Below are 18,554 nucleotides of genomic sequence, written 5' to 3' on the forward strand. Positions count from 1 at the left end.
AGAATATCTCAGCTTTGTAGGTCCATACAATGCAAGTGAATGGTGACTCCAGTGGTTAAATCCATATCTTCTGAAGTGATATGATAGGTGTGTGTGAGAACAGTTCCATATTTAAGTCATTTTTACTATAAACCTCCACTTTTCACATTCTTCTTTTGTTTAAGGCGATTCACATTCTTTGTGAATAACATCACCTACTTGGCAGGGAGGAGAATTTATAGTAAAAAAGGACTTAAATGTTGATCTGTTTCTCACCAACACTTATCATATTACTTCGGAAAATATGGATTTAACCACTGGAGTCATATAGGCTACTTTTATACTGCTTTTATGTGCTTTTTGCAACTTCAAATTTCTAGCCACCATTTTCATGCATTGTATGGACCTACAGAGCTGAGATAGTCTTCTAAAAATCAGCAGAAGAAAAAAGTAATAAACATCTTGAGATTGCATGAGGGTGAGTAAATGATGAGAGAATTTTCATTTTTGGGTGAACTATTCCTTTTAAACCATTAGCAGATTTTTTCAAGCATAAACATAATTTTGTCAGATTTCTCTTAAAAACAAGACTTAATATATTATGCCATTTTGCTTGTCAAGTCAACATAATTTGTTTTAAGGATGATTAGATATGTTTACTGTAAAGCAACATAAAATACAAATAAAATTTTTTTTTTTTTTTTTGCAGTGTAATTAAACATGGGTTCCTTTAATTACACTATGTAACACAATTTTTGTTCCTGGGTAGTAAGTGTTATTTCTTAATTGCTTATGCCTCAAAAGTATAGAAAATGGCTATTATTCCCCACATACTTTGCTTTCCTGACCAGGACAGTGATATTTTTAAATTGACCTATTTCCAATGAGAAAACGGGCAAATTTGTGTCTTTTCGTTCACATAAAGTCAGAAAAAAACAACATATGAATCCAAAATCCTTCTTTATCTGTGGTCCGACGAAGACACCGGCTTTGACCTTTGCCTCAGACAGCTTAGGGAAGAAGTCTTGAAAGTACTTGAAGGCTGCTGACTCCTTATCTAGAGCTCTGACAAATTGTTTCATAAGGCCCAATTTGATGTGCAGTGGTGGCATCAGCACCTTCCAGGGGTCCACCAGTGGCTCCCACTTGACGTTGTTCCTCCCCACAGAGAACTCGGTCCGCTGTGGCCAATCCCGCCTGTGGAGGTGCACCTTGGTGTCCCTGCTGTCCCAAAGGCAAAGATAGCAGGGAAACTTGGTAAAACCGCCTTGGAGACCCATCAGGAATGCCACCATTTTGAAGTCTCCTATGACTTCCCAGCCATACTCATCATACTTCACGGCGTCCAGCAAGGTCTTGATGCTGTTGTAATCCTCTCTGAGGTGCACCGAGTGAGCCAGGGGAAGAGATGGGTACTTGTTACCATTATGAACCAGCACGGCTTTGAATATTACTTTAGTATAAATACGTTAATTTGGATTCATATGTTGTTTTTTTCTGAATTTATGTCAACGAAAAGACACAGATTCGCCCGTTTTCTCATTGGAAATAGGTACATTTCAAAATATCACTTTCCTGGTTACAAAAGCAAAGTTTGTGGGGAATAATAGCCATTTTTTTATACTTTTGAGGCATAAGCAATTAGGAAATAACACTTACTACAAAGGAGGAAAAAAAAAATTGTTACACAGTGTTATCAACTAAATAGCTCAGACTACGCATTGACTAATCGATTATGAAAATTCGTAATTTTGCACATCCCTACCTTTTACCTGCAATTTCTGTATTACAGAGTGAAAGAACTGTCATGTCAGACACAAGTGTTCTTCAATAAACATTTTTTCTAAAAAAGGAGGGTTAACACAGGTAAATATAACATAAACTAGCAATACTTACAGAATTGCACTATATATCAAATCGGTGACTAAATATCGTTGTAATATCGAATAGGGAGGTCTGTGGCAATTCCCAGCCCTACTATATAGCACACTTCACAATACAATTTGTTTTAACAATTTGCCCCAGTGTGCAAACCAAATGCTACAAAGGCAAAAAAAAAAAAAAAAAACTCCATAAGATGTTTAGGTGAGAAAAACCTTGGGAGGAACCAAACACAGTTGTGGGAAAGGTACACATTATAGTAACTTTACATTTGCCAAATATAATCAAGTTACATTATACAGCATGTGTAATACTAGTCGTGTTTTTACTGAATAAATAAGTCATAATTTTATACATTGTACAATATCAACAATAAAAAACAAATATCCACAAAGGATGTTTGAATTGTGGTTGCAAGTTTTACTAGACTAGAAATCAATATAAAATTACAAAATCCAAACACAGCTAACCCACAACACTGCAAGACTGTTTTGAATTCATTGACCAAATTCATCATCACACACATCCCTTTATTAGGGTTGACAGTCACATTAGTATTACATTCACACACTTGCTGACCCACAAGTCAAGATTCAACCACTCGTACAGTGAACACAAACGTATTGCATTTAAACGGATCCCTCTCTTGCCACCAGTCAACCTCAGTGCTGATGAAAGAGTATGAAACAAGAATGAAATCACTTACATTCCTTTAAACCTTATCCACATCTTCTCCGTCTGCTCACACTTCGAGTTCTTCAAGGAGTTCTCCAATCCATCTGTATCATTGGGCAGAGAATCCATGGTTTGCATGTCTGCACGTGTGTGTGGAGTGCTCTAAGACGCAGAGGAATATGCAGGTATGCAGTTCAGCATGTGTAGCGCAAACCTCCAGGTTTTCAAATCATCTCTGGCACCTCGAGCTGTACACGTCTCCCAGAGGGTCCTGCGCTCACTTCCAGAGTGCATCAGCCCGCTAGAGTGAGTGTCAGCATGCAGACCTGTCTCTCTGCTTCGAACTGAGAGAACACGGTCACACACGTCACACAAATCTCTCTCTCTCTCTTTCTCTCTCGCTCTCGTTCTGAAAGGAATCTGACAATTTTCCAACTACCTCATTCTCTCCCTCTCTGCTTAAATTGTGTGCATACTCATCCGTTCACCCTGTTATTCTCTCTCTATTCTCAGCCTTTCAATCAATCTGTGATGTAGGCAGTGCCGTCTCCTCTTCACATCTTTAATCTCGTGCAGGAGGTAGGTATTTAAATCTCTGTGAATACACATACACACACCTTCATGACCGCCACTTGAAAGCAACGGGCACCTGTGTGCCTCACAAGTATCACCCTTTGGATGGAATCCGCAGGCAGCAGATGGAACAACGTAGGCAGATCGTTGGTTTCCCGGCTGCTCCCCCCTCCTCTTCACTCCAGATGCAGAAAAGAAGCTCTCCGAAAGGGAAAAAGAGCAGACACAATCACATCCTCGCCAGCATCATTACACTGCCCAGCAGGGGCCCAAGAATTACCTGCCGTCCAACAGCACATGTCCGCTTTAAGAAAACATCCTTGTTTAGAGGAAACAATGGTTGATGCATTGCAAAGCCAGCTCCATGAAGTTTTTTACCTCGGCGTCCCTCTAGTGATGCGTACTGGGTGACTAAAAAGCTCCTCGATCCTTGTCCCAGGTTGGCGTGCTAATAAAATTAACCTACGCGCCTGCATCATGCGCTCGACAGCCTGGTTTCATTGCGCTCTAATCCTCTCATTCCACTGTAGCTGCAAGACGCAGCACACTGATAGAAATTTCATGACTGTTTGTGAAGTACAAAATGGTTGATAAGGAAGACACACACTCGGAGAGCCTGTGAATGGTTTTCCCTGGAGAACAAATCAGCAAACATGCACCCGTCTTATCATTGGATTCCTTAATAAAGCTGCACCCCTGTATCAGACAAATCTCGTTTGTGTAAATAAGAAGGAAATGGAAGACAGGATTGTGGGATTGTTTTGGTTGTGTTGCAGCCAGGCATGGCTGATTTTCTTTTATTAGGGGGAAGAGCACATCATCTGCTGCCTACGGGGCATTCGGGGCATGAATAGACTCAATTCTAATGATTGCTTCTTAGGGGTTAGTGGTCTATTGGATTACACTCTATAATGTAAAACAGCTTAATCATTGCTCCATTAACATAGGAACAAAATGGTGAATTGTTCTATTAGTTCATTTTAGCACAGAAGAAAATGGAAATTGCCTGTGAAATTACACAGTAAAATCAGTAGTGTAAAAATTGCAGAGTTAAATGTTATTCATTCCCAAAGAGTTGAATTTATAATCTGCAGTGTTGATGAGAATGCCAAATTGTCTTGACTCCGCCCCTCGATGACTGCTTGCCTTGCAAGAGGACGACGCCATTTTGTCTTCATGCAACCAAGAAGGTACGTTTAATTACTTTTCTCTCTCTAAAATTTGATGCAAAATATTAATTTAATTACTAAAGTCAGAAATATAAATGGTGTCGAACATGTTTAGAAATAACTAACAGCGCATGCTTTTGTCAGGATTAAGGATGCTCGTTAAAGTTAAGTTCAGAGATGAACAGAAGTATGTGAAAATTTCTCACGCCAATTTGAAACTTTCTGATTTTCTGGACGAAGGTAATTTTACTTGCAAAATAAATATGTAGTAGTGTGCTGACAATTTAGGTGGCATTTAGTGTTGGTTTGTTCTTATCCTTTGTGGAATTCGACATTCCCGCCTCCAATCATGCCGAGGCCAGACTATACGATGAGTCTGGCACTGAAGTTGATGAGGATGTTTTCGAGGAGGTCCTGAAGCAGCCAAATTTTGGTGTTTTTCAGCTCAGATTAGAGAATTTGTCAAATAGTAATTTTATTTTTATTTTGAAAGCATTAGTGTGACATTACTTTTGTGTCAGTGCATTACAAATGGTAAAAGTAGGACCGTCAAACATTCACACATTAACATTTGAGTTTTTTGTGACGCATTTAACAAATTAGACATTAAAGTGCAGTCTTTGTGCTCTGACTGGGGTGGAGAAGTGTAGAACTCTGAATTAAATCCATGATAATGGAACATATTACGTTTTGAATGTGAAAATAAGTGTATTTAGATCATGAGTAATTAATAAGTCTATTTATATCAGTATTATTAGATCATGTTTATGATTCATCGTTTGATTGTCAATCAACCAATTTCCGCATAAATTTGTTCAGTAATCATGCAAGCAGGTTGCGTGAACACACGCAGAAATCTGAAATTAAAATACGTAAAAAAACGGCCAAAGCTAAAATGTGCATTGCATATTTTCTTTTGCGTGTTGCATGCCTTTTGCGCTGAATATCATGTCTGTCATGTCGTCATACCCGCGTCCTTGACACAGCCACTCTACCATCGAATTTTCTTATATAACAATTACGTGCATGCAAACATCGTGAAAGTGTGTTGAAGCTAAACTGTTCATCCGTCAGTCTTCCAATAATACATCTTGGTTATGTACGTAACCTTGGTTCCCTGGGACGAAGGGAACGAGACATTGCATTTATTAATGCATATGGAGAAGGGGAGCGCCTTCCACACGACCTAGTTGAAACCTCTCTACAATAACAGCAATATTCTAATATTGCCTATGGTGTTTGAGTCCCACCAGTTTTGGCGCAGAGCTGTCTGCTATAAAAGCAGGTGCACAAACACCATTTCCTCACAATTTTTGACTGAGAACAAGAGCACATCACTCGTACCTCTTGTAGTCTTGTAGTGTGGTAAATATATTTGGCCAACGGATAGCAAGCGCTCTAAACAGAGAAGACTTGTGAAGAGAGAGACGTTACATCTAGGTTGTAAAACCTTGCGAATGTGTTTTGAGAGGACCATCCTGCTGCAAAACATATGTCCTGTAAGGACACACAATTTGTCCATGCCCATGAGAAGACCATGCCTCTAGTTGAGTGTGCTTTAACACCAATTTAGCAAGTCTTACCCTGGGACTCATAAGCCAGGGCAATTGCATCAACAATCCAGTTAGAAAGTCTTTGCTTAGAGATGGACATTCCTTTTGTGCATCCTCCATAGCATACAAAGAGCTGATCAGACAGTCTGAACTGGCGTGTACACTCAACGTATGTCTGTAGTGCCCGCACAAGGCATATCAAATGCAATGATTGTTCCTTATCTGAATTAAATGGAGGAGGGAAGAAGGCTTGAAGGTGAACCACATGCGCTCTGAAGGGCGTGGTTAGGACCTTAGGCACATAGCTTTCTCTGGGTTTGACCATGGCTCTTGAAATACCAGGTCCAAACTCCAGACATGAATTGTCGATTGATAGTGCTGGCCAGAGCCAGCAGTAGTGCGATCTTAATGGAGAGCATGCGCAAATCTCAAAGGGGGTTCCTGCGAGAGCTTTTAGGACTAAAGTTATGTCCCAAGTCAGGATTGTAGATGGCCGAGGTGGGTTTAATCATCTTGCTCCTTTAAGGAAGTTTATGATTAAATCATGCTTGCCTATAGAGGCGCTGGCTTCATGTGCGTGATACGCAGATATAGTTGCCAAATTCATTTGAGCATTGACAGAGTGAGTCCTGCGTCTAATCGCTCTTGAAGAAATATGAGAATTTCATGTATACGGCGGTTTACTGGGTCTTTGCCATGTGAGAGACACCAATCAGTGAACACCTTCCATTTTAGCGCATAGAGGCGTCTCGTGGATGGCATTCTGGCCTGTAAAATGGTGTTCATGACTGAATGTGTCAGTTCTGGCACATTTAACATGCTCTGTTCAGGGGCCACACATGCAGGTTCCACAGCTGGGGCTGGGGATGCCAGACTGTGCCTTGCTCCTGAGAGAGGAGATCCCTCCTCAGCAGTATTTCCCATGGCGAGCTGTACAGCATCTCTATCATTTCCGGAAACCATGGCTGGTTGGGCCATTTCGGCGCAACCAATAGAACTTTTTCCATGTCCTCTCAGACTTTGCATATGAGTGAATCAGGCATACCGGGGGAAACGCATATTTGTGTTTCGCCAGCCATTTGTGTGCCATTGCATCTGCTAACAGTGGGGCTTGTGACTTCGAGTACCAGAGGGGACAGTGGGAATTCCCCACTGAGGCAAATACATCGATTTCTGCTTTGCCGAATATTTCCCAAGTCCTCAATACAGTTTGAGGATGAAGTCTCCATTCACTCAGTCTAACCCATTGGCGTGACAGTAGGTCCACGGTGTAATTCAGGTGGCCTCGGACATATGTTGCTCTCAGGGAGATGAGATGACGCTTGCTCCATAGGAGGAGGTGACACGTCAGTCTCAACATGGTGGTGAATGAATTCCGCCTTGTTGGTTTATATATGCCACAACTGTCATGTTGTCTGAGCGAACCAGGACATAACAGTTCGCTATTTCTGACTGAAAAGCCTTTAAGGCTATAAATACAGCCGATAGCTCTAGGTGGTTTATGTCACGCTTTCTTCGCCCCTGTCCAGGAGCTGAAAGTCAGGCGTACATTGCACACTGCCCCCCAAACTGTGTTGGAAGCATCCACAGTCACCACTTTCCACCTGACAACTTGCCCCAGCACGACACCTCACTGGTAAAACACAGGAGCTGCCCATGGTGCTAAAGCAGCTATACAGCGGCGGGATATAGTAATGTGCATGCATCCTTGGTGCCAAGCATGTCGTGGCACACAGCGCTTCAGCCAGCACTGAAGAGTTCTCATGTGTAAGATACCTAATGGAATGATGACGGACGCCACCGCCATAAATCCCAATGCTTTCTGAAACAACTTCAGTGGAAGTGTTCTCCCCAGTTTGAACTGAGACAGACACTGTAGAATGGCCTGAACACGCTCGCTCGTGAGGTGCTCATGGAGTCGAGGCGGACTCCCAAAAAGGGTTGGGGAGAGCGTGCTCTTCGCCCAGGTCACATTGAGGCCCAAGCTGTTTAGATGTTGAAGCAGTAAGTCTCTGTGCTGGCATAACAGAGCCTCTGATTGCGGCAGTAACAGCCAATCGTCGAGGTAGTTCAAGATGCACATGCCACTCAGTCTCAGAGGGGCGACAACCACATCGATGCACTTTGTGAATGTGCGAGGAAGCAGAGACAGTCCGAAGGGCAGGACTTTGAATTGATACGCTGTTCCCTTTAACGCAAATCTCAAAAACATCCTGTAATGTCGTACAATTTGGATATGAAAGTATGCATCCTTCAGATCTATCGATGCAAACCAATCGTCTGGGCATACATAAGATAAGATCCATTCCTTACCAATCATTTTGAATGGGTGCTTTGTGAGTGCGTGATTTAAATGTCTCAGATCCAGGATCGGCCAAAGCCCGCTGTCTTTCTTTGGGACAAGAAAATAACGGCTGTAAAACCCTTTTTGGGTTTGACAATTTGGCACAATCTCTATTGCGCTTTTCACGAGGAGATTGTGTATTTCGGCTCGTAGCACTGATGCGTCTTTGGACGGAACCGTAGAAGACAGAACACCATTGAAACTGGGTGGCCGGCATGCAAATTAGATCATATAACCATGTTTGATCGTATTATCCACCCATTCTGAAATACACGTTAGGGCTCGCCACATGTCTGCGTAACGGTACAGAGGGCAATTTGATTTGTTTACCGTATGATATAATGCGTCGCTCGCTATAGGGAAGCGGTTGCGCATAATGTGTGTGCTTTGAAGAGGAAAAGGGCTCTTTATTGAGAACATGTGAGCATCTCATGCATTTGCAACGAATGCTGTATTCTTTTTTGCACTTATTGTATTTTTTATTGCATTTATTTGAGTGCAAGACACAAAAACAACATTTTGAACAATATGGTGAACAACAATATTCCTTTCCCGACAAACAGTAGTGGGGAGATAGGGAACAGTGTTTTGTGTCTCCAATCGAGCCTTTTTTGGAACAGACCCGGAGGAAACCGCGAGCTTTGAATGTCTCTGGATCGAAGCCATGCTCATTTATTTGCTTGAGGAGCTTGGCTTGAAATACCTGGAGCACCAGCATTGTGTGGAGTGCTGATCCAGCTTGTCCTGCCTTTGAGTAAGCTTTTCCCGCCAGTGCGGACGTTTGTCGACATGGTTTGGAAGGATGTATGGGCCGTGATTTCCACGGCCTGTTACTCACTGGGCAGAGGTGTGCTACTACCGCCTCCTCCACAGGGGGTAGTTGGATATAACTGTTTTCTTCCCCGTGATCCACATTAGAGAGAATGGCGTCACTGTGCGAGAGCGCCAGGACTTAGACAGTTCGTTATGAACTTCGGGGAAGAATGCGGCAGATTGTGTCATTTGACAGCGTCCGGACTGCAGGAATCTTTCATCGTGACGAGACTGTTCAGGTTCCTCTGGGGGAGACCACTCAAGGTGAAGCTCTTCGACTGACTTGTAAGGACACGGAGCATCTCCCTGTCAGTGGTACGTGCACGTTCCTCACCCTCACTGGGGGGAGGGGCAGCAGCATCATCCATTGACCACTCGCCTGATGCAGCGAGAGACATTATATCATCATTATTATCCACTCTTTCAGAAGGCCAGAGCTCGTCTCGCACATAGTGTATTGGAAAACATGCGCTTTGTAGTGAACGAGGGGCTCGCAGGGCGTGTGCCGCAATGAGGACCACCTCAAAGTCATCCTGCTCGACCTCACAGCCCCACCATGCCTCCTCGTGTGAATCCTCGGGTATCACAGAGGAGGCGTGTGGGAGGGCAATTCGCGAGCAAAGCATCTTGAGACTTCACAGTGAGGACAGTCTGTCTCCATGACTCTGCACGGGCATGGCCCAGACAGTAAACGCAGCTCTCATGCTGATCTGATGGCGGGATGTGTCTCTCGCACAAGGAACACTTACGGAACGACATCTTTAAAAAGACGCAAACATGTAAGTGGCTCTTTTAGATATATAAATATATAAATAAATATATATTTTTACACACAAAATACAATATACAATATACAATTGCTTTGTAAGTATGCACAAACCCTGCCGAAGTGCTGCGAGGAATCAGGATGCTGAGGCCTGTTCACCAGCGAAGCGTCAAGCGGCGAGGCGGTGTGATGTTCACGGGAGAACTGCAGGGGAGCGAAAAGTCTTCCCGTGAAGATTCTGCCTGCTGACTCGTGTATATCGACAGTGAAGGTAGAGGGCTTCTAGACAAGAGATGATTGCTGTCTTGAAGGAAGAAATTCTGAGGAAATGGTGTTTGTGCATCTGCTTTTATAGCAGACAGCTTCGTGCCAAAATGGGCGGAGCTCAAACACCAAAGCCAATATTAGAATATTGGCGTAATTGTAGAGAGGTTTCAACTAGGTTGTGTGGAAGGCACTCCCCTTCCCCATATGTGTTAATAAACTCAATGTCAAGTGTACTGAATCGTAAGAGAACTGTACATTCGCCTGAAATCAACCCTTTACTTCCCAATTTGGTATGCCCAATTCCCAATGCGCTCTAGGTCCTCATGGTGGTGTAGTGACTCGCCTCAATCCAGGTGGTGGAGGACGAATCCGTGGACTCCGTGTATGAGACAGTCAATGCACACATCTTATCACGTGGCTTGTTGAGCGCGTTACCATGTGTGGAGGCTCACGCTATTCTCCACGGCATCCACGCACAACTCACCACATGCCCCACTGAGAGCAAGAACCACATTATAGCGACCACGAGGAGGTTAACCCAACATGACTCTACCCACCCTAGCAACTGGGCCAATTGAGTCAATCAGCACGCCCTGGATTTAAACTTGTGACTCCAGGTGTGGAAGTCAGCATCTTTACTTGCTGAGTTACACAGGCACCCCGAAATCAATCCCTTTGATCAATTCACACTGTATGTTATTTCAGGTCAAGATAACATCCTACATATTTCCAGATTTACAAAGTTAAGTTTTAATGGAGAAAGATATGTCTGTATGTATCTGTATATTCTGTACACATTATAATTAACCTGAATAAATAAATGGTAAATTAAATTCTAAACATGGCATAAATATATTCTAATATAGTACACTAAGATCATATTAAGATGTATTATAACTCACATTACTCATTTCATAAGCATACTCATTAAAATTATATAATTATATTTAATATTCAGAGTAAATATATGCTTGGTGTGTTTGAGTCCTCCACATGAGTGCTGCACAAGGTTTTGTGGCTATTAACTTTAACAGTAATTTAACTGATCCTAAAATGAAGGGCAAGCGAATATAAATAATCCTACAATTTGACACCCATGCTTTATAGACAAATTTCAGCATATTCTAAATTGAGTAATCACAATTATTTGACCATACTGACAGTCTTAATTTAAATTGAAGTGCACTACTGAATTTCAGAAAAATTAGTCTCAACAGAAATATTTTTTTAATTCTTTTTCAATAGAATTGGCCCAGGCCCCTTCAGTGTCTGTAAGTGAAGAAAACTCAATTGAGGTTCCAAACTATGAATCTGATGACACTGTTCTTCTGAATGATGGAAGCCCTCCAAGAAAGCAACAGAGAGCTGAAGATAAAGCCAGAATTGTGAGTCTGTGTCTGTGCATTATAAATTATTTTATATGCAATACAAATTTTAAAACGTGACTTTGAAAAATGAAAAACTTAACTGTGTGACCACATAATCATGTTAACAGAATGGTTCCTGAGAGGGATATGGTTGTTGTTGATTGTACTATGTAACTGTTTGTAGCTGGTCCAAAAAATCCTGCAGACTAAACCTGGTGGGGATGCAATCATCAGGGAATACAACAAAACCAAAAGCCTGACTGACAGCACCAGGAGAAAGATTATCACAAGTCTTACTGCAGATATGTCTGAAAAGCATAGGTAACACTTATTTCAAGTATTCTGTATTATATATCCTGGAGTCCCCTAAAAAAATCCTGGAAAACCTAAAAAAATATCAGGAAATGTTACATTTTGTGATTTCCAGGCCTGAAAAAAAAAAACACTGAAGTTATTAAAGGAATAGTTTAAATTCTCTCATTATTAATTTACCCTGATGCCATCCCAGATATATATGACTGTCTTTCTTCAGCAGAACACAAATTAAGATTTTTAGAAAAAGATAAAGCTCTGTCAATGCAAGTGCACGGGTGCCAGCACTTTTACAGTCCCAAAGTCACATTTAGGCAGTATAAAAGTAATCCATGCGACTCCAGTTGATCAATTAATGTCTTCTGAAGCAAATCGATAGGTTTATCTAAGAAACAAGTTGATAATTACAACGTTTTTAACTTTAAATCGGCACTTCCGTCCAGGGCTCTGATGCTGTTTGAAATGGCCGAACACTCGTGTTACATTTGTTCTTCTGTTGTAAACAAGTGCTGCTTCCGAATTCTCACGTGAACTCATCGACGCACTTACGTCACGCAACAGCTACGTGATGCGTTAACTGCTGGGAGGAAGCACTTTTTAAAGTTAATAATGTTTTAATTAGCGATTTATTTTTTACACAAATGTATCGATATGCTGCAAAAGACGTCAATTGATTGACTGGAGTTGCATGGATTATTTTTATGCTGCCTAAATGTGACTTTTGGCCGTCAAAGTGCTGGCACCCATGTACTTCCATTATAAGGACCTGACAGAGCTCTGTCTTCCAAAAATCTTAATCTGTGTTGTGCTGAAGAAAGAAAGACATACACATCTGGGATGGCCTCAGGGTAAGTGAATAATGAGAGAATTTTCATTTTTGGATGAACTATTCCTTTAAAATCTTAACTAAGAGATGTGACAATGTCTATAATCAATATACATTATTTATTTATTTATTTATTTTTGTTATGTTCAGCAAAGGTTTTTTGTTTTTTAATCCCTAGTACCGGTAATCCCCCAGTAATCACAAATGACTATAGATCACGTAAATTCATTGGTCAAAATATGTGGGAACCCTGTATATCAAAGAAATTTGCAGACATGCTTAAATTCATATTCCAATGTTTAACCATTTAATTTTGACAGCACATCTCCACCCAAACGCATCAGAGAATTGTATGCCCAAGGAATTGTAGCCCTGTTTCCAAATCTTCGGGATCCCTACACAAAGAATAGATATGTAAGTGAAAATATTTTTTGTTAAACTCTAGTTATGGGGTATTTGGTGAATTTTGTATTACTGAAAACATTTTTGTTTTCCGAAGGAACATTATTATGACCCTCAAAGTGGACAAGGTTACTTGACTTGGAAAATAAAGAACATTCAGAGGAACAGTGCACCAGAGAACCGTGGTGGCCCAACTGCAGAGAGAGAGGCTTCATCCAGCACTGAGGTTATTCTGACAGAAGAACAGTGTAGGGAAGCAGTTTCACTAATGAAACATACATCAGAGGTGGACACAGTAAAGGTCAAAATGAGGGAGACATTTCATAACGTTGCAAGATGATTCATGACCCATGCAGATGCACTGATGTGCTGAATTAATTTCCATGTTTCTTGGATATTAAAGCCCTGGTAAAACAACATATTAATTGGGTGATAAATATGATAAAAGAGAATTTTCATTTTTGGATGTTTTATTCCTTTTATCATCGGTTAGGGTTAAAGGAATACTCCGGGTTTAATGCAAGTTAAGCTTAATTGACAGCATTTGTGGCATAATGTTGATTACCATAGAAATAATATCAACCTATCTCTCTTTTTCTAAAAAAAAAAAAAAAAAAAAAAAAAAATCATGTTCACAGTGAATAGTACCAATTTTTGGTTGTTTAAAGGCAGAAATGTGAATGTTGTAATTTTACAAAAGGCCTTACATTAATTCTACTGTTAAAACTCAGGTTATTCGAGCTGTAAAGTTGTTTAAATCATCATTTTTATGGTCGTTGTAGGGTTTACAATGTTATATCTTCATGACAACAAAGTTGTAAAAAAAAAAAAAAACTTCACAGAAATTTAGTAAGCGTATAGTTATCAAACTATAATCGTTGACAAACATATTGTTTACATCTGGTTATACTTTTGGCCCCATTCACTTCCATTGTGAATGTCTCATTGTAACCTAGATGTTTTCTTGTATTAAAGAACAAGAGGAACCAGGCAAAATTCATTTTTGTGGGAAATAACAATTCCACAATTGCTGTTGATTGTGCTCAACTTCTATCGAACCCAGAATATTCCTTTTGAAGTAAATGGACTCACACAAGTGTTTGTCTGCTTTGATGGTTTATTCAGATTGAGCTGGATTTTGTTTTGATTTTTGGTGAGAAGACATCAGCTAAGTTCTAGGAAAGGTGGCCAACTACATTTATACAGAAAGTCATTCAACAAAGCAAAGGTCTTCACTTCTCCCAAGACTTTCAGGACCTGATTAGAATCAGCTGTGAAGGAGGATGAAACAGTTGATATCAGGTTAGACTAGTGGAGTTTATAATAAGATTATGTAGACATGTCCATGTATTTTTTTCTGCAGTTGCCATATCTGTTATTTAGGATGGGGCAGCGATCTTGCTTCAGTTCTTCTCTTCATTCGATTCCACCATCACCACAAGGCTGCAAGAGACCTGGAAAGATGTCCACATCTCAAGCTGAGAAACACCTAGTAATCTTCAAAAAGGTAAATTTGGACTTTTCTGTCACTACCTGTCTGCCTCAAAATATTGCCAGTTGGGTTGACTATATTTTGGAAAACTAATGTAGAGAAGCAATTGGAGAGCTACCTTTGAGTGTTATCTTGTTTTATTTTAGGCAGGGACTAGCATACAAGAACACCTTGATTCCACTGAAGTGAGCACACAGAAATACATGCTCACCATTGGGACAAAGAAGAACAGCATTCATGGATACTACATAATTCTCGACAAGAAAACCATACCATGCAAGTCTGTGAGTGGTCTTGGTGACTTTGATGAACTGTTCAAGGCCCACTTTGTGTTTGGTGCATCTTACAGTAAAGTGCTGCACAACATTCTACACGTTCTACAAACAACTGTTTTTCAGATTGACATTGGCAAGATCAAAGAGAGTCCAAGAGTTGCTGAGCTCAGAGCTAGATTCATGCATTAATTAGAGTTGATTGTGAGTAAAAAAAAATCTTTGTTTTGTTTGTTTTTGCTGCCTGGAGAACACAAATGTGCTTGTTTGACATCTTAAGTAAATTCATGGGCTGCTGCCTGGAAAATCACTCCATCTAAAATGTGGTCAAGCAGGTTGGTGTTTAGAATTTGGTACATTTTCAGGATTTCGCAAACATTTGAATAGAGTTCATGAAGAAAGTAATGAAGTTCTGGTATATGTTAAAGATGGTGCTGTTGTTCAAGTTGTTGGGCAACCAAGTAATATTGATGTGGCTACATGTTCAAATGACAGTTCTTTGCCAGTTTCCAGCATAAACACCACAGATTTGTGTGCATCAGCAATAGCATAATTGCAAGCTGCAGGTGTCAGTCACACTACTATTAATACATTTGTTATGTCTATGGAAGAAATAGTTCAAAACATCCAGGATCAAGTAAAAGAGACGGCTCTAAAGTGCTTATATTCACAGAACACAGACGTCATTTCTAGAAATTGAAAACCCTTTCATCTTACTTAATTCCATATCTAAACGAAACTCATATTTTACTAAAAAATGGGGAATTGTCCAGCCTGTGGAGAAAGTACTTGGGGTCAGATTTGATAACAAAAAAAAAAAAACATGATTACTGGCACATATGAGCAAGTTGTGGTGTCTGATAAGTTTGCCTATTTTCCAATTCTGCAAACCTTACAGAGCATTTTAATGTACCCAAACACCACACACAGGTTCAAGTCAGGTATACCTAATAAAGATGGCATTTACTTTGATGTTGAAGACAGACTATACATAAAGAGTCATCCCTTGTTTTCCACTGAAAAAAAATGCACTTCAAATTCAGCTGTATTACGATGATTTTAAGACTGCCAATCCATTGGGGTCAAAAAAGGGAATTCACAAATTGGGCGGTGTATATTTTACTTTGAGAAATTTCCCACCCATACTGTGGCATGGGGGGCGTGGTCATGTGTCTGTCTGCGGGAGAGGGAAAGTGGTAAGGCTCATCACCTGGGCTGTAATTACTCTAACACCTGTCTCTCATTATAGTGATGGCAGATGGAGACCTGATAAGGCTCGCCAGAACGTCAGAGTGGGAGAGAGAGTGGCTATGAGCAGTGTCTGAAGGACCAGCAGCAAAACTGAAACTGCCTATATTGAAAAGCCCTGGTTGAGCTGGCCACTGAGAGCCATTTCTTATTTTCTGTTAATCTGAAGTGTGTGTAGAGAATAAATACTCAACTGTTTGCTGTCTCCTCACTCCTCCATTGCCCACGAACTTGGATCTTTCACAGTGGTGCCGAAACTTGGCTTTAGAGGAGAACGCCGTTATGTCCGTACCGCTGGGCGAAGTCTTCAAGACCCTCGTCAGCATCCAGCAAAATCAGCATCAAGCCCTCATGGATATACGCCTGGGGCAGGAACAGCATTTTCAAGTCTTGCTCCAGGCACAAGCGGAGGACTGGCAGGTGCTCCGGAGCCTGATCGCCAGAGAGGGGGCTGGCGCTATGACCTCCCCAGAACCCACCCCACCCATGGCCCTGATGAAGATGGGGCCGAATGATGACTTCCTAGATTTGTTCGAGAAGACGGCAGAGGTATGGAAGTGGCCTCCTGACCAGTGGGCGGTCCGCTTATGGCCCCTACTCTCGGGGAGGTGCAGCTTGCGGCACAACAACTTCCCGCCACCAGCCTCCTTGACTACCAACACCTAATGAAGGCCATCCAGCAACGGGTGGGTCATAGCCCCAAGCAGAGTCGTCAGCTCTTTAGATCCCTGAGCTTTGGGAAGCACAGCCGCCCGTTCGCTTTTGCACAACAGCTCCGGGATGCCTGCCGGAAATGGTTGAGGGAACCCGCGGCACCATGGAGGTTGTCGATCTGGTGGTACTGGAGCAGTTCGTCTCCCAACTTTCTCGAGGAATGTCCGAGTAGATCCAGTGCCACCGCCCGGCATCGCTGGAAGAGGCTGTCCAGCTGGCAGAGGACTACATGGCGGCGTTTCCAGGAAGCAGCGATATAGTTCTTTTTCTTCTCCCTCTTCTCTCTCTGCACCCCCTGTGTGTCACTCCCCCCCCCCCCTTCCCTCCCAGTCCCGCCCATTTCGGGCTCCCCGGAAGTGGGGAGGAGCCATGCCCAAACCCCATCCCCAGTCCAGGGGACCCCTCACCTTGTCTGTCCCTCCTACTCCCCCTGTCTCCCTCCGCTATCCCCCCCCAGGTTGGCGAGACCACCCCCATGAGTGTGGAAGGAAAGCCTGGGCCGGTCTGTTGGAGCTGTGGGGAAGCCAGGCATAGCCAGGATCGATATCCGGTGATGGAGGTGGGGACACCGATCCAGATCCCCGACCCTCCACAGGTTGCCCCCGATTGGGCAGGGGCGTATAAGATACCAGTAAGAGTAAAACGGGATAGACATCAAGCTTTGGTGGATTCGGGTGGTTCCCAAACCTCTATCCACCAATGCTTGGTGCAAGGCGGGGCACTGGGTAAGAATAAACAGGTGAGGGTGAGGTGTGTGCATGGTGACATTGACAAGTATCCGGTGGTTACCACTGAGATACAATTCAGGGGAAAAAGAGTATAGAGGCATAGAGTCGAGGCCGCGGTTAAATCTGGCCTAAACCCATCCATTAATTCTGGGAACCAATTGGCCTGGTTTTAAAATGTATTGAGGGTAATGTGTGTGGATGGGTCCTACAAAGTGGTGTCGTGGTGTGTGACGTGCAATGCTATGGCTGGAGAGGCGGTGCCAGAGCTGTCCATGGCGGCCCCGCATCATGATGATGCAGACTAGGGAATTCCAGTACTCAGGGGCTTTTCTGAGGGGGATTTCCCTCTGGAGCAGTCGCATGATGTCCCTCAAGCACGCCTTTGACCAAGTGAAAGTAACTGATGGTCAACAGCTGCAGCCTAAAGTTGCGCTCACATATCCATACTTTTCTATTATTAAAGCGGTTGTATCGAGTGACGCAGGACACTCAGACCAAAAAAAATACAACTCAGCTATTAGTACCAAAGAGCTGTCAGGAAACACTCTTCCAGGCGGCTCGCTATAACCCAATGGCTGGTCACTTAGGTCAAGAAAAGACTTTGAACTGTATAATGGCCCATTTTTTTTGGCTGGGCATTCACGGCAATGTACATAAATAGCATGCGGCATGTCGTGAATGTCAGTTGGTGAACCCAACGGCCACCCCAAAAGCGCCATTTTGCCCTCAGCCATTGATCGAGATCTCCTTAGAGAGAATTGCCATGGACCTCATCGGGCCATTAGAGTGGACTGCACACAGGCATCGCTTTGTATTCATTCTGGTGGACTATGCAATGTGATATCCGGAAGCAGTGCCTATACGCAACATCTCAGCACATAGTGTTGCGGAGTCACTCTTCAAAATTATCTCCCGAGTGGGGATTCCAAAGGAAATCCTCACTGATCAAGGCACAATATTCATGTCAGGTTCCCTACGTGAACTGTACAAATTATTAGGCATTAAATCGATTCGCACCAGCATTTATCACCTGCAAACCGATGGCTTGGTTGAACGATTTAATAAGAACTTGAAAAACATGATTCGTAAGTTCGTACACGAAGATGCTAAAAATTGGGATAAGTGGCTCAAACCCCTGCTGTTTGCAGTAGGAGAGGTCCCGCAAGTCTCCAC

The 18,554-nt window shown here is 42.3% G+C and overlaps 1 protein-coding gene and 1 long non-coding RNA gene across 4 annotated transcripts in view; one reads left to right on the forward strand and one right to left on the reverse strand.

The window, feature by feature from the left end:
* The window catches only part of LOC127447378 (dual specificity calcium/calmodulin-dependent 3',5'-cyclic nucleotide phosphodiesterase 1A-like), an 85,720-nt gene extending 82,468 nt beyond the window's left edge, over positions 1–3,252 (reverse strand). Inside the window, exon 1 of the mRNA XM_051709218.1 lies at positions 2,567–3,252. Within this exon, the coding sequence (XP_051565178.1) occupies positions 2,567–2,673 (107 nt within the window). The 5' untranslated portion in view covers positions 2,674–3,252. The remainder of the gene's footprint in view (positions 1–2,566) is intronic.
* On the forward strand, positions 3,062–18,267 carry LOC127447391 (uncharacterized). 3 transcript variants are annotated; one of them, XR_007898376.1, is made up of 8 exons: positions 3,062–3,114; positions 4,203–4,298; positions 11,266–11,405; positions 11,572–11,708; positions 12,846–12,939; positions 13,025–14,434; positions 14,566–14,895; positions 15,941–18,267. It is a non-coding gene; the product is annotated as an uncharacterized LOC127447391 (long non-coding RNA). The 3 variants fall into 3 exon arrangements; XR_007898375.1 differs by lacking the exon at positions 15,941–18,267 and having other exon boundaries at positions 13,025–14,229; positions 14,311–14,434; positions 14,566–15,866; XR_007898374.1 differs by lacking the exon at positions 15,941–18,267 and having other exon boundaries at positions 14,566–15,866.
* The last annotated feature ends 287 nt before the right edge of the window (positions 18,268–18,554 follow it).

Source organism: Myxocyprinus asiaticus, chromosome 10 (assembly GCF_019703515.2).
Source record: "Myxocyprinus asiaticus isolate MX2 ecotype Aquarium Trade chromosome 10, UBuf_Myxa_2, whole genome shotgun sequence".
NCBI classification, from domain to species: domain Eukaryota; kingdom Metazoa; phylum Chordata; class Actinopteri; order Cypriniformes; family Catostomidae; genus Myxocyprinus; species Myxocyprinus asiaticus.